Genomic DNA, 16,982 nt, shown 5'->3' with positions numbered 1-16,982 from the left:
TGATTTATAATCACAAACGGTTTTTCATTCATTCATCATGCACAGTAGAGCTGATTTAAACGATTTAAAAACACACATATAAAATATATTTGCAGTTTATAAGAATAATTTAAAATTGTGAAATGACTATATCCTTGATATTGTCCAGTAAGTAAATCATGATTTAAGCTTGCATTTTCTGTATTGTACAAATAAAGTGTTTGAGATGCCTATATAGAAGGGAAATAGATATCCAGTATTTAGCTAATAAGCTGCAAGTGCTTCAGATGCCCTTTGACCTCACTTCAAATACTTTGCATGATGTTTGATGTGATTTTTCATGAAAGTTGAGATGAAGAAGTAACTGTGATCATAATCCTAGAAAAAAAAAGTACAAATTATAATGTTGGCATATATAATTTACAATTTCTTTCTGGCTGTTTTACTTTAATCATTTTGATATTTGCCTATTTTTATTTGTATCCTTTTAAATTGTCATTTTTCCAGTAGTTTTTGATTAATATTCTACATATTCCGTAATAATAAAAATAACTTGAAAACGGAAAACTTATCACTTAACATAGTGTTTTTAACAAGGCTATTTCAGTACACAAAACAATATCAATTCCTGAATACTGTAAGATGTTTGGTTCTTTACTACCAAGTCTTACCTCTTGCATATTAAGCTGCACTGGCATTTTACTTTCAGTACATGCTGCCACAAAGTTGTCGGGCAGCAGCTGCGATTCCTTCAAGAAGTTATCCGACTTTCCTTGGTCAATGTAAATATCAAGAGGAGGACCATTGTAGACCTTTACAAGCTCGCACGCATCGTATTCCTAGAAAATTGCAAATTAATTTGAACCTCAAAACATTTTATAAATCCCTGTCTACACTAACAAACTTTATGTGACCAAAAAAAAAGTGATGTGTCTATATATACACATGATGATGTCACATCACTACCATATTTGGGCACTTCATTTGAATATAAAAATGTTGAAATCTACTTACTTTCCATGCTTCTTGCTTCGGTCCAAGATAGCCAGTGAAAGCTTTTTTACCCCAGGGACACTGCATAGGGTTACATATTGGTGCATAAGCTGATACGGACTGAAATACAAAATGGATTTTAATATATAATATATATATATAACTAAACCAAATTATACTATTTATTACACATTTTTGTTTTTTTTCCCTAAAGCTCTGTTTACACTATCAAACTAGTTTGACAAAAAAGTATGATGTGCCCTAATATGGTAGTGATATGACATCATCATGTCCATATATGGGAAAAATGTTGTTGTCACATAAAGTTTGATAGTGTGTAGACAGAGCTTTAGAAAATTGTGTTTGGTAAAACTTACCTTGTACATGCCTGGATTCTTTAAGGCACAAATCAGCGCACCGTGGCCTCCCATACTACAAAGTAAATTCAATATTTATAAATTATATCAAATTCTTTACTGTTACTAAAATATGTTCATGTACAGTTGTTGTACAAGATAACAGCAGACCTTTGTTTTAAATTTCTGGAGGAGATAAATATTAATTATGCGTTACCTATGCCCAAAGATGGAAGCTTTTTCTGGATCCACTGGAAAGTTACTATTAATAATTTCCGGCAGCTGAAAAAGAAAGTTATTTTAAGGTAATAATGATTCCAGCAATAATGCATCAAATCATCTCGAGATGAAATTACTCAAATTGTGGAGAAGCTACAAACCTCTTTGGTGACATAGGAATACATTCGATAGTTGGTCTTCCATTTATCCTCTGTTGCATCCACATAGAATCCAGCGCCTGAACCAAAATCATATGAATCATCTTCACCCTCAATGTTGCAACCACCTTTGTAAAATTGTAACAATCAAAATTAACATTTCACTAAAGCTCTGTCTACACTATCAAACTTTATGTGATGTGCCTAAATATGGTAGTGATATGACATCCTCATGTCCATATATGGGCACATCACATAAAGTTTGATAGTGTAGAAAGAATTTAATACACCGATTGCTTGTTTTGGTCGTTTACTTACGAGGACTTGTGTCGGGATTAACAATGATTACTCCATGTTCCGAGGCATACTGTTGAGCACCACCTTTGCCAACAAAATTCTGCTCTGTACACGTAAGACCTAAAACAAAGAAATAAGAAGAGAAGGATTATTCAAGTATGTCAATATTATTTTTTTTAATCAAATTGATTTGTTCTATATAACACATAGAAAAGGATCTTTTTCTTCAACATACAGTACACAATATTTATTTTTTTAGGATAAAAATCAATAAAAATGTTTCATTACATTATCAGTATTTTACAGTACAATAAAATTGATCTAGTATTGTAATTGATCTAGTATTGTAATTGATCTAGTATTGTAATTGATCTAGTATTGTAATTGATCTAGTATTGTAATTGATCTAGTATTGTAATTGATCTAGTATTGTAATTGATCTAGTATTGTAATTGATCTAGTATTGTAATTGATTTAGTATTGTAATTGATTTAGTATTGTAATTGATTTAGTATTGTAATTGATCTAGCATTGTAATTGATTTAGTATTGTAATTGATTTAGTATTGTAATTGATTTAGTATTGTAATTGATTTAGTATTGTAATTGATTTAGTATTGTAATTGATTTAGTATTGTAATTGATCTAGTGCAATTGATCTAGTATTGCAATTGATCTAGTATTGCAATTGATCTAGTATTGTAATTGATCTAGTATTGTAATTGATCTAGTATTGTAATTGATTTAGTATTTTAATTGTTTTAGTATTGTAATTGATCTAGTATTGTAATTGATTTACCTGAGAGCCAGTAGATAACAGGGCACTTTTCTGTTTCAGCTTTGGGTGGCAGGTAGACGCCAAATGTCATCTTACACTTAACTTCAGAACTGAAAAAAATAATTATAAAACAAGGTGTAAAATCAACAGATTTTATTATTATTAGAGCCATTCTATATAGTTAGTATATTATTATGAAGTATTGAATTATAAAAATAAACTAATTATATATAGTAATAAGTTGCAATGCATATGCTTCTGTAATATAATAGTAAATGGACACACGATAGACAGTGTTTTTGAACATTTAATTTGAAATGCACCCACCTGTCATGAGTGTACACCTTTTGCCAACCGTTGAAGCTCTTGGACTTGCTTTTTTCTTCTAAGTTAGTCATGGCTGAGTAGCTGAAAAAAAAATCATCATCTACTACCCTAGGCCAAGTACTACTACTACTACTAGGCAAGTCTAGCTTAATAATAGGGCTAGGCCTACCTTGTAGTAGGTAGTGAGCTAGTTAGGTCATATTTATAGGCCCTATGATGGATCCCTCTAGCTAGCTTGACAAAGCCTATTTATGCCTAGCTAGATAGAATTATGATAGATGCTACTTACTCCAGCAGGCCTATAGGCTAGCCCTAGCCTCTAGGCCTAGCTAGGGCTAGGCCTAGGCCTAGTTAGTACTTAGCTTAGAGTTAGACTTAGTATTACTATTAGATATTAGGCTAGGCCTAGTACAATATTATCTTAAATTAGCTTAGCACGGAGAGGTTCATGAAAAGTACCCGCACTAAAAAATCACACCTTTTTGACTTAGCAAAAAACAAATTATTGTACTTCTTGCAAACAGAAAAACCGGTGTTCCTCAGGAACCAAACGTGCATGGATTCTGCGCCACCCACCCCTGGATTTGCAAAATCTAGTGATGAATGATAGGATAGGTGGCGCTATAACAACACGAGAAAAAAAAAATAAAATCACGACGTTTTATTGTTAAAATTAAATATGGATTACAAGAAACATGAAAATACCGAAGATGGAGAAATTAAGAAATCAAATAAATATGTACATTCGTGGAAAAACATATGGATATATGTACAATGTTGTAAGTGACTATATTATAACATTTTATAGTTAAGTTTGTAGATGCTACGTATGCTAGGCTACTCACTCAGTGTGTCTCTCTGCCCCGCGGCCTACGTCTCCATCATTCTGAGGCTAAATCATTTCATACTCATTGTTCAATGACCTTGGTTCTAGTCTTTGTTGATTGTGTTATGAGCAATTTTAACTGTGTATTTAAGTGCGTATGTGCATTTTGAAAGTATTTCCGTGCCTAGGCCCTATACTTTTCGTTGTAAAAACAAATCTTTTTTTAAAGTGCATTTAACATATTAATTAATTATTAAACAATATATAACCCTTCATTTCATTGATTTTTTTTTTCTTGCAGATTTTGTGACCATAGCTTCCATTTTGGGGACTGGAATATTAGGTTTGTATTAAATAACTTCTGTCATCATTTTAAAATTAAAATTAATATTAAACAGTTTAATAAAAAATATATTTCATAAAAAAAAACTTTTTAATATTATTTTTGTATTGTTTTTTTTAATGAAAATGCATGTTTATAAAAATTTTAATTTTGAATAAAAGTGTTTTTTTTGTAATTATTGTTTTAGGATTACCAGTTACTGCAGGGGAGTCTGGGTTCACGCCATTCCTTGTGTCATTCTTGTTGGGTTATGTAATGCAGGTACGTTATATAATCATATCAAAATCATCATTAACATTATTTTTTTTACAAAGTCAGCATCATTATGTCATAAACACAACACAACATTTCTATCACCCTATCATCTATATCTAAATCATATTTTATCTATTTCATCTATAAATAAATCAAATTTTGAACAAGAAACCATAATTATTATAAATGATTGATGTAATTTGTTTGTCTCCCTAAGCTCTTGGTTTTTTCTTCTTAATCTGTGGTATTTTTTTGCTCCCTAGGCTGTTGGTCTTTCTTCATAATTTTTTTGTTGTATTTTCTTGCTCCCTAGGCTGTTGGTCTTTCTTCTTAATTTGTTGTATTTTCTTACTCCCTAGGCTCTTGGGCTTCTATTCTTTGTAGACTTGCTTCAAAAAGCTCAATCCTATCTGCTCAATAGTTCACAGGTAAGTGTTTTTACCTTGATTTACCTTGATCTTGGACATCTAAAGCAATGCTTGTGTGTCCCTCCGGTATATTCTATTACATGTTCTATCATTATGGGGAAAACTTTAGTGGGTGGTGTTTCCAAAACTTTTCTAGTCGGTTTTTAAATTGATTAACATTTGCAGCTTTTATTACATCCTGAGGCAAGTTGTTCCATGTGTCGATAATAGAGTTTGTAAAAAATTTCTGCCGTATCCTTAAGTGAGTACGAGGTTTACTCACTTAAGTGGTTAACCTAAAAAAATCCTCATTGTTACATTTAGTGAAACCGTAGAACATTTTGAATACTTGAATCATTGCGGATCTCAATCTTCTGTATTCTAGAGTAGGAAGGTGCATTTTGGAAAGCCGTTGACTGTACTCATACTGATATAAATCTGCTATCATTCTTGATGCACGCTGTTGAACCTTTTCCAACTTATCAGATTCCTTCAAAATAACATGCTGCCAAACAGTACTGCAATATTCCATGGATGGTCTTACTCTTACAATCGATTTGTACAGAAGAGATAAGGAGTGACAGGATAAATAATCAAAAGACCTATATATGATGCCCAGCTTTTGATTTGCTTTCATAGCAACTTGAGCCACATGGGATTCGAAAGTTAATTTATCGTCAATTACGACCCCGAGATCTGTCATTTTGGAGACCTATTGTAGCAGTTTCTTGTTTTCTGCATGGCCCATTTTGTATTGAAATGTAATGTTCTTCCTACCAAAATGCATGGCACTAGATTTTTACGGTAGTTGCCATTTTATAGACCATTTAAACAGCTTGTCAATGTCATCTTGTAACTTTTTGGTATCATCTAAATTATTTATTTTTCTAAAAATCTTGGTGTCATCAGCAAAAATTGTTATCTCGGAATCGATTTGATCAGGAAGGTCGTTGATATACAAGTTGAAGAGCAGTGGTCCTAGAACACTTCCTTGAGGTATTCCACTTGTTACTCTTTTGCTGTTTGACCTAACACCATTTACAACAACTACCTGTGATCTATTAGTAAGAAACGCCTCTATCCACTGCACTAAGTTTCCTCCTATACCATATGATTTCAGCTTGTTGATTAATCTTATGTGGAACGCTATCAAAAGCTTTCTTGAAGTCCAAGAAAACGCAATCGAAACTCGAACCTTCATCTAACCATTTGGTCCACTGATTTATCGCTTCTAGTAGTGCTGTATTACATGACCTACCCGGCCGAAAACCATGTTGACTTTTGGTGAACAAATTGTTGCTTTCCATATAATCCATTATATTATTCCTAATGAATGTTTCCATAGTTTTAAATACTAGTGAAGTCAGTGTTGTTATACATTATATTGTAAAATTGCTTTCCAACCACACTCTTGTATGACACTGTGTACTCATGTACTATTTTGATATTTAGAAAGATCTTGAGGCTGTTCCATTGAATGAGTTACATAGTGAGGATGATGACGATGAGAAGGAAGATGAGAATGGTGAACAGGCTGCAGATGGTAAGAGGGTTTAACGTACACTCAGTTTTATAGTCTAGACTTGATTAATACAGTGAAAACCCTGCTTTGGGACACGTCTAAAGATTGGTTCTCACTAGGAAGCAACGCAAGGATGTAAGCATAACGCAAGTGAGTTGACCAATCACCAGCAATGGGTTATTCAAACTGTCGCTTGTCATTGGTCAACTAGCTTGCATTGCGTCCTAGTGCTGGCATTTTGTCTGCAGTGGGAACCAAGCTTTAGGGGACACCTCTACTAAGAGGACACCTATTCAAGGGACACCTCTATTCAGGGGACACCCTATTCAAGAGACACTTCTACTAAGAGGACACCTCTATTTAAGGGACACTTTTACTAAGGGAACAGTTTCCGGTGAAACAAACAAGAAAACAAATTTTACTGTTACGGCCATCCAACCCCTAACAGTGACACTTCGTTTGGTCCCAAAGGGTGTCCCCTTAATAGGGGTTCTACTTCCTACTTACTAATTCTTGTTTGCGAGCAAAACTTCTCTTGGTTAGCCAGTCTATCAAAATCCACTTTTACCCCAAGGAAAATAGGTATAGTTTATAAAACCAGATGAATTTAACAACAAGAAGCACATGCTAATTCATTGGTGCTTAATTGCATTTGGACTAATAAAAAGCAAATTAGGCTAATTTATAATTAATTTTAAAATATAATAATAATAAAATTTATCTGCTCTATTTGATTTTGAGACATCGTATCCATTGAGGATCCATCAAGTGCGGCGCCCTCTATTGCCAAGAGAAGTGTGTCGGCTAGCCTGCACACCCTTGCCCATTTGTTTCTTCAATCGCCAGTGTTGGTAACGGCCAATGATACACTACTATTCTCGCATTTGTAAGTCCAAAGCATTATATAATATTTACAGTGTAGTCAGTAGTAATTCATTTTTTTTTCTTTTTTATCATTGTAAAATTCCTGCATGTTTGTTGTCAAGTTACACCACTACTGTACACACATAGAACAAGAATTTAAACAAAAAATAATGCTGCATTGAAAAATATAATGCAACAGCAAAATGTGTATCTGTTAATTTGTTTTCCATAAAAAAAAAATTAAATAAAAAAAAAAAATTAAATAAAATTAATTTAAAAATATTGTAGTTTGTAATTCAACAGAAAATTGATTGCAAATGATGTTGATGTTGTCAGAGAAAGGAAGAGAACAGTGGATATCCAATGGTACATTATTCACAAAGATTCTATAAAACTCTACAGTCTAAAAGTCTACACTGTCAAACTTTATGTGACAAATAAATGTGGTGTACCCATGGAAATGATGATGTCATAATACTATATATTTATATTTAGGCATAGCACTACTATATTTGGGCACATCACACTTTTTCGTCAAAATAGTTTGATAGTGTAGACAGAGCTTAAGCATCAAAAGTACTGTACTGACTGAAAATAATATTGTTCACATTACCTAGGTGTCAACCGTAAAATTAGAAGATACGAAGAAAGTGATAACGTAATAAATCTGCACAGTATGTGTATATTGTACCTTCCGCATTATTTATGGATTCCCTTTGATGCATCTGTGTTCTTTCTTCTGTGAGTTTTATTGTACCGTTTGTTGTTTAAATTAACATTACGCAAACTAAGTCGATGCATTGCAAAATAGTAATTGCATCATTCAACAACCGTCGCAGTAGGTGGTTGATTTCTACCCATGAAGCACTCCAAATTTACCTTTTTATCCACAAACAAACCTTTGCTAGTTTTGTGAGCAATTATTTGGCAAATAATTAAGTTGAATTTACAGAGATTTAGCAGATCATAGTCATACCTAAAGTACACTGTTAGTGTTAGACTAAAAAAAAACAAAAAAGATGAATGAATTTCAGTCCTTCAATGTTGCTATACACAGGATTGCGTAGTATGTCAAATGGGTCTTGTAAAGTTTGCGAAATGTTAATTTTAAAAGAATTTTTATGGTGTTCCTTTCCTTCCACAACAGTAGTCATTTGACATGGCAGTCAATACAATACTTTTAAAGTTGTAATTATTTAACCAATAAATGTTGATCAGGATATCATAGGATTGGATATACAATGTATAATATATAATATGATTTTTTAAAAGATATAAAATTAAAGCAAAGAATAATTATTTTATCTTTATAGCATGGCAGCCATTATTGGTTTCTCATTGGCTGGGAGTGAAGCCTTTGCACAGCTCTTCAGAATAGAGTAAGTCCTCCCTCCTCACCATACCACATTCTTGAGAATAACAAATACAAACCCACTACAAACTGCAATTTCTATTTCTATTTCTATTTCATTTATTTGACAAGTTAAGCTAATTTTAAACCATTTTTCATTGGTTTGACCAAATAAATTGCTTACGGTATATACATAATAGTCAGTAGGCCTACAATTCAAAGATGATGTTGTCAAAATTGTGAAGTTGTATGATAGATAATTCAATGTTCAACTGGAAAACTAACATAGTACCAATGGTTCCACTTAGCGTAGCTCGTAGCTGATTGTAGTCCCATATATTTAAACACCGTAATGTTTAAATCTATCTTATAAGCCAGTTCAATAACACAATGCAATGTTCTATATATGTATGTCTATATAATTCACTGTGTTTTAATTCGTCAACAAATACATATACTGTACAACAATTGTATTATATTGTATTAAGCTCTACCCATGGTATTGAGCACTTCTCCAGTTGATCTGGCTTTCTACTTAGTATACTGTACAAAGACATATACAAATTTATTTAACTTCATTATATAATATTTGATTACTAGGAATTATGTGAATGTAATCCCATTCTACATCTGGTTGCTAGCCTTAAGTATTGTGTTTCTGGGAGATTTAATCAAAGTCACTATATCAGTGATGACACTCTTCAAAGGTGGTGTTCTAGTAGCAGTGGTATGTAATCTATTTGTTTAATAACATCGCTGATAAATTGTGTGTTGGCATATACAGTAGAACACCTATTAAATCTTTGTTCCCACTATGACGCAACGCAAGCGCAATGTAAGCGTGTTGACCAATGACAAGCGACAGTTCGAATAATCCATCGCTTGTGATTGGTCAACTCACTTACGTTGAGCTACGTCCTTGTGTTGCATCTCTAGTGGAAACTAAGCCTTAGAGACACCTTTGAGACCCAACAAAGTGTCATCTGTAGATTGTCCCCTCACTGAATAGGAGTTGTCATTGCAGTCAAGTTGTTGTTTTTGTTATTGCAGGTGATAGCCACGACTGGAGTTGGTGCTGAGGTGGGCAACCCTATTACTAATGACTTCAGTAAAATAGGCTCATCCTTTCTCATGGGAACGGTTGCTTTAGGTACATATTATAATTTAAAGATGTATTGTCCCTTTGACTAATTCCAAAAAAATAAAAAATTAAAGATTTCGAAAAAAGGTGGGTCATTTTGAAGTATCATAATAGTTATTAACTATCACCAAAAATTTTTCGAAAAAAAAAAAATTTTAACTGAAATACAGAAGTTTTTTTGTTAAAAAAATAACTTTGACTTCCAGTCAAAGTTTTCAATCAAAACAAATCCCATAATGAAACGCGCTTGTTTGGCTACTCTGTATGCATAATCATAAAACTTCCTCATGATCTGTGTGAAAATACCTTCTTAACCGTGACGAGTTGTAAACAATCCTAATTTAGCATATGCATAGTGCGTACTCATGGTTTGAAATCTTTGTTTACTTTCGCTCGTGACGATTTTCCAGATGAAATGTAATCAAACTAATTTACCTGTTAATTACGTAAACTTGTTGTTTTTGGCTCAAATTTTTGACTTAAAGTGAATAACTTTAATATTACTTTGATATGGCCACTTTAAATTTAGAATATTTTGACCTTCATTTTTTTGTGTTTCAAGGGACAATACATCTTTAAATAGTTTCTATAATAATAAATATGTTAAAGTACAACAAGAAGCTGTAGTCTAAAGCTCTCTCTACACTATCAAACTACTTTGACAAAAAATGTGTGATGTGCCCAAATATAGTAGTGATATGCCCAAATAAGGTGGTGATATGACATCATCATCATGTCCATATATAGGCATATCACATTGTCATAAAGTTTGACTTATTTCTATTTTATATCACTGTGCTCCACTGGTGCTAAATTTGGTGCACTGAACCGTTACCGTAGTACTATTTCTATTTCGGAAGTAAATAAAGGCATACATGGCGCTCCGTAGAAGTAGAGAATGCTCGATCGTCGAAATGACGCTCTGAATATACCTCGTCAATCTTAATAATTTTAAAGCGCCCTCTAGACAAAGTATAGTACTTTTGACGCTAAGCTGTCTACACTATCAAACTACTTTGACAAAAAATGTGTGATGTGCCCAAATGGTAGTGATATGGTCAAATAAGGTGGTGATATGACATCATCATGTCCATATATGGGCATATCACATTGTCATAAAGTTTGATAGTGTAAACAAGGCTTTATAGAAATAGGTGAGCATGTTAATGTATGTTATCACTCATTTTTTAAATTTAATTAACATATTGATGTGTAAATACTCTACTTGAAAAAACTTCATTAATTTTATTTTATTTTATTCATAAAATAATAGAAACTTCATTAACAAATATGACAAACAAGACCAAAATAAATCAGCTTCTGCTACTTTATTAAATAATACTTTATGTGACAATGTGATGTGCCCATATCACTACCATAATTGACCATTACACTACCATATTTGACCATTACACTACCATATTTGACCATTACACTACCATATTTGACCATTACACTACCATATTTGACCATTACACTACCATATTTGACCATTACACTACCATAATTGACCATTACACTACCATAATTGACCATTACACTACCATAATTGACCATTACACTACCATATTTGGCCATTACACTACCATATTTGGGCACATTATACATTATGATATATGTACTACTAAGACTATGATAAACACTTTATTTCTTTTCTTTTTCAGGTGGTGTTATAAATATCCTTCCTATTCTATACAGTAAGGTTGAACCTGTTAAAGAACAGGTAAGTTGTATTTCCTCCTCACCCAGGAGTATAAATAGGTCCATAACAGGTAAGCTGTCTGTTTGTATTTCCCCCTCACCCAGGAGTATAAATAGATCCATAACAGGTAAGCTGTCTGTTTGTATTTCCCCCTCACCCAGGAGTATAAATAGGTCCATAACAGGTAAGCTGTCTGTTTGTATTTCCCCCTCACCCAGGAGTATAAATAGATCCATAACAGGTAAGCTGTCTGTTTGTATTTCCCCCTCACCCAGGAGTATAAATAGGTCCATAACAGGTAAGCTGTCTGTTTGTATTTCCCCCTCACCCAGGAGTATAAATAGATCCATAACAGGTAAGCTGTCTGTTTGTATTTCCCCCTCACCCAGGAGTATAAATAGATCCATAACAGGTAAGCTGTCTGTTTGTATTTCCCCCTCACCCAGGAGTATAAATAGGTCCATAACAGGTAAGCTGTCTGTTTGTATTTCCCCCTCACCCAGGAGTATAAATAGGTCCATAACAGGTAAGCTGTCTGTTTGTATTTCCCCCTCACCCAGGAGTATAAATAGATCCATAACAGGTAAGCTGTCTGTTTGTATTTCCCCCTCACCCAGGAGTATAAATAGGTCCATAACAGGTAAGCTGTCTGTTTGTATTTCCCCCTCACCCAGGAGTATAAATAGATCCATAACAGGTAAGCTGTCTGTTTGTATTTCCCCCTCACCCAGGAGTATAAATAGATCCATAACAGGTAAGCTGTCTGTTTGTATTTCCCCCTCACCCAGGAGTATAAATAGGTCCATAACACCGTAACACTGTTCAATTATTAGCATCTGAAACCCATGTTTTTTGCCTTCTTTCAGGTAAGGTGTTTCTTTTTGGCTTCATTTAGTGCGTTGACAACGTGCATGGTGCTTAATGTTCTGTGGTAAGTGTGATTGTATGTTTGCAATTTGTACAATTTTTTCATTTCATTTCATTTTATTGCATGAATTACATGATACTATATAAAAACATTTAAAACAGGCATAAAACAGAATATAAAGTGCACATAGAAATCAAAGAACAAATAAAGTGGAATCAAACATATTGCACAAGAAAAATACATAAAAATACAAATTTAGCTAAAATTTATCTACAAATTTAAAAATTTAATTAAATAAGGGAAATATGGAAATTCATTATTTATTTACAAGATTATGAAATTTGATAAAATTAGAAAATTTGAAAATTATGGAGTTATTAAGTTATTTACAGTAGTATTTTATTTGTACATATTCACATATTATGTTTAATTTATTTATACATCTTCAAAAAATGTCTTTAGTTTTACTGAGTTAAAACCTACTGTATCTCTCATTAAGGAGGCGTGTAAGATAAAGCATAGGGCTATTATAGTATCGGTTTGTTTTACATAGGGGCTCAACAAATTCTTTTCTTTTCCTAAGTCTAACAGAAAGCTCAGGATTTCTAATAAACCAATCCTTGAATTTATTAGATGTAATACAATCTGTAGCAAATTTACGACATATGATATAGTTCAAGGTCAGGTCAGGTCATTTGTTTGTTTGACCTCCAGTATGCAGGTGTATTTGTTTTTTTGTTCTTATGTATAAAAATATATTGTACTTTTGAATGGTTGAAGTGTGGAGAAACAAGTAAAGCAAAACAAAATGAAAATGAAAACTACTATTTCTGAAGTTCTTACATCTGACACAACACAAGCAGTGTTTTCATTGTCTTTGATGTTGCATGGTTGGTTTGATTGTTCCATTTTCTTGTGAAAACCGCACAACCCCATATCTTGTGGCTACGTTACTGTATTTATATTAATAACAATGTTTACAAACAACACATATATTTTGACCAACAGGGTGCTAGCAGTTCTTCGTATTGTACCTCAGACTGATTCAGAATGTTCTCCGATGTATTCAGTCGTAGTTAATGAGACAACGCAACATCCATTGCCAACCATCTTGTCATCATGCTCAAACTACTCATTAGAGAGGTGAAATAGTCATTTCTTACCCTTAAAGCTCTGTCTACACTATCAAACTTTATGTGACAAAAAAATGATGTTCACACATTTGGGCACCAGTGACGGATCCAGGATTTTGAAATACCGTAAAAGACTACCAAAAGTAGTGAAATGAAGTGCTTAACTTAATTTTATTTTCCCTCCTTCAATCCATCCTGGGCATGATGATGTCATATCACTACCATATTTGGGCACATCACATTATTTTTGATAGTGTAGACAGACATTAACAATTACATAGTTTATGATACTGTTTTAGATAACATAGCTTTATGAATGTAAATTTGGGATTAGATAAATTGAAATGGATTTGATTTGTTTGATGTTGAATTTGATTTATTTTACATTTTGATAAAGATCAAAAGAAATTGGTGAAATTGCTACAGTTCCATTGACTTCTGTAAGTAAAATTGTAATTGATTTGTATTTTCTTTTGATTTTGAGGGATGTACAGTATATCATCATTTTACCTGGAACTGTATTCTAGGCGCTCTCAGGTGTATACCATCATATTTATAACTCAATATTTAGGCTTAATATTTTGGCTTAATATTTTTAAATTTTAGGCTGATAGTTGACAATAGAAAAATAATTGATTTTTTCAGATAATTCTTGAGGATTTTCCAGAATTTAGTTGGATTGGAGAATCTATTCAGATATTTATAGCTGTAAGCGTGACAGTGTCCTACCTCACTTACGGCACAGCAATGAAACACATGTGTATGTATGCAAATATTAAACACATGTATATGTATGCAAATATTAAATACATGTGTATGTATTCAAATATGAAACATGTGTATGTATGCAAATATGAAACACATGTGTATGTATGCAAATATGAAACATGTGTATGTATGCAAATATGAAACACATGTGTATGTATGCAAATATTAAATTGATGTGTATGTATGCAAATATTAAATACATGTGTATGTATGCAAATATTAAATACATGTGTATGTATGCAAATATGAAACACATGTGTATGTATGCAAATATTAAATACATGTGTATGTATGCAAATATAAAACACATGTGTATGTATGCAAATGTTAAATACATGTGTATGTATGCAAATAATAATTACATGTGTATGTATGCAAATATAAACAATTCTTTTTTGTTGATGATGTATTCAATGTATTTGCAAATAATGTCGAAGTTTATAAATTTGAATGTTTGATTTCTTGTTAGTGGGAGGTGTACTGGAGGCTACGATTGGAAAGAAGACGTCTTCTGATAATGAGGCAATTAACAAACTTCACAGAGTAACGCAATTAAGGTATTTCATTTACTTGTTTCACTTCAATATAGCCCAGCTAATTTAAAAAAAATTAGATGCTACCAGGGAAGAGTAAAATTAAGAGAAGTTAAGAGTGTGATTTTACTCTTCCATGATGCTACTGTATAATACTTAGTGGTGCTTGCCTTGTAAACCCAGAATCGTGGGTTCAAATCCTGTCAAATTCTCTTTAGCTATTAATGTAGGGAATGTTGTTAAACCATACAGTGTACATTTCATTTAAAAAAATCTAAATTTAATGTATGCTAAACTAAAGTGACTTGTTCTAATAGTTTTAATAAACAAAGTGTTAATTTTTTTTCAGAGTTTTCCAACCTGTAGTGTTCCTTATGATATATGCCATCATTTGTGTTGTGTGTATGACAAATCCAACGGTAAGGAACAAAACAAAATAAGGACATTAACAAAAATATTGCTTAATATATTTTGAATATAAAGTTGTAAAATAATATTGTTTCTTGAAATAAACTGTGCATGTATTATTCATTTTATGTAAGTATTTCGATGTGGAGAGCCTCTCGACGGTTATTTTTATTTATAACTTTTAGGTTTTCCGGCCTCATTGATTTACTTTTGTATTGTTCTTTTTTTTTTGTACTGACGAAATAAATGGTATGATATGATATGATAGAATACAATAACATAATATTTTGTTATTTTCAGGGCTTTGTTAACATCTTGGAGTTCTTTTCATCTGCCTTATTGAATATTGAGCTGGGTTTGTTCGTTTTTCTAATGATACAGGGAAGCAGAAAAGAAAAATATAGGTTAAATATGTTTTTATTGCATATCTCTAAAGCCCGGCGCACACTCAACTGAGCCAACTGGCACGAGTAACACTTGACTCACAGTGTGCGCCGGAGAATTAGTGTGCGTCCGATAGAACGCGATCACAGTTTGCGGCAAATTTTTTAGTGAGCCAAGTGTTACTCGTGCCAGTTCTAGTGTGCGACAGGCTTAAGATTCTTTTTGGTGACTTTTCCCTCTAAAAATGGGATTGCAACCAGAATATGTTAAATATATGTAATTTACTTTGATTTGATTTCTAAAGCTTATTTATTATGCTTTTATTCTTAGGAATATAAACACACCTTGGAAGCTACCTGAAATGTTATATTATTTACAGTATGTGATGGCTGCCTTCTTTATCTTTGCTGTTGGATTTGCCATAGTTGAGGCTATATCGATTCTCTAACCATGTACAGTCCTATGATTATTAAGGCTATATCGATGCTCTAACCATGGACAGTCCTATGATTATTAAGGCTATATCGATGCTCTAACCATGGACAGTCCTATGATTATTAAGGCTATATCGATGCTCTAACCATGGACAGTCCTATGATTATTAAGGCTATATCGATGCTCTAACCATGTACAGCCCTATGATTATTAAGGCCATATTGAGATACTCTAACCATGTACAGTGATGCAATAATTAAGGCAATATGGATGCTCTGGGATTTTTAAAGTTATATAGGTGCTGTAACCATGTACAGTCATTTAATTATTAAGGCCATATCGGTGCTCTAAACCATGTACTTAATAATCATATTACTCAATACTTAACGACCAGTGTACTACTGTCCATGTCTTGAGGGCAGCAACATTTAGAACAGTTGTATTTGACGTCTGGTGTTTGGTTGAAATAAACTGTGATGTTTTAGTAATGTAAGTAAATTATTTGAACAAAATATTATATAGGGTATTTTATATGGGCATTCTTCAATTAAACCATTTTTGAACAAAATATTATAAAGGTTATAATTTCTATATTAGGGTTAATAGTATTTTATATGGTGGTATTTTAATATAATTTTACACAAATGATTATGTTGAAATGTTTTGGTTAAATAATCAAGTTACATGTGAACAGGCATTTGGTAGTAACAAAATGTTGTTGATACTGTACATTCATGAATATGTAGGTGTATGGTGCTTGTTCACACCAGTGACTTTGTAAAGCTATTTTTAAGTCACACCTTGGGGACTGGTGCTCTAATTTAAAATTTGTTATAAAGACAAATTGTGCAATATATTGTGGTAAAAATAGAAACTGCTATTTTAAGCAATAATAATATTAAATGTTTAAACAATACAGAAGAGTTTGTTGTCAGT

General features: G+C 32.6%; 2 protein-coding genes across 2 annotated transcripts in view; one reads left to right on the top strand and one right to left on the bottom strand.

The window, feature by feature from the left end:
• Positions 1-67: 67 nt before the first annotated feature.
• Positions 68-16,982, bottom strand: part of LOC140049547 (S-formylglutathione hydrolase-like) — a 126,865-nt gene continuing 109,950 nt past the window's right edge. Inside the window, exons 2-11 of the mRNA XM_072094446.1 lie at positions 3,585-3,680; positions 3,107-3,187; positions 2,801-2,889; positions 2,024-2,122; positions 1,709-1,833; positions 1,546-1,610; positions 1,350-1,404; positions 994-1,092; positions 651-818; positions 68-357 (exon numbers count right to left, since the gene is read on the bottom strand). Coding sequence (XP_071950547.1) covers positions 280-357; positions 651-818; positions 994-1,092; positions 1,350-1,404; positions 1,546-1,610; positions 1,709-1,833; positions 2,024-2,122; positions 2,801-2,889; positions 3,107-3,187; positions 3,585-3,664 — 939 coding nt within the window. The 5' untranslated portion in view covers positions 3,665-3,680 and the 3' untranslated portion in view covers positions 68-279. The remainder of the gene's footprint in view (positions 358-650; positions 819-993; positions 1,093-1,349; positions 1,405-1,545; positions 1,611-1,708; positions 1,834-2,023; positions 2,123-2,800; positions 2,890-3,106; positions 3,188-3,584; positions 3,681-16,982) is intronic.
• Positions 3,738-16,969, top strand: LOC140048799 (uncharacterized). Its single transcript, XM_072093587.1, has 18 exons — positions 3,738-3,885; positions 4,234-4,275; positions 4,463-4,536; positions 4,890-4,958; positions 6,390-6,480; positions 7,941-8,064; positions 8,637-8,702; positions 9,275-9,401; positions 9,725-9,824; positions 11,480-11,538; positions 12,384-12,448; positions 13,394-13,528; positions 13,916-13,958; positions 14,164-14,278; positions 14,756-14,843; positions 15,169-15,238; positions 15,528-15,631; positions 15,942-16,969. Exons 1-18 carry the CDS (start codon positions 3,786-3,788, stop codon positions 16,057-16,059), a joined length of 1,590 nt encoding a protein of 529 aa, XP_071949688.1. The 5' UTR covers positions 3,738-3,785; the 3' UTR covers positions 16,060-16,969.

Source organism: Antedon mediterranea, chromosome 5, assembly GCF_964355755.1.
Source record: "Antedon mediterranea chromosome 5, ecAntMedi1.1, whole genome shotgun sequence".
NCBI lineage: Eukaryota > Metazoa > Echinodermata > Crinoidea > Comatulida > Antedonidae > Antedon > Antedon mediterranea.
The sequence above is the reverse complement of the archived record's forward strand: the minus strand, read 5'-3'. Positions and strand labels throughout refer to the sequence as shown.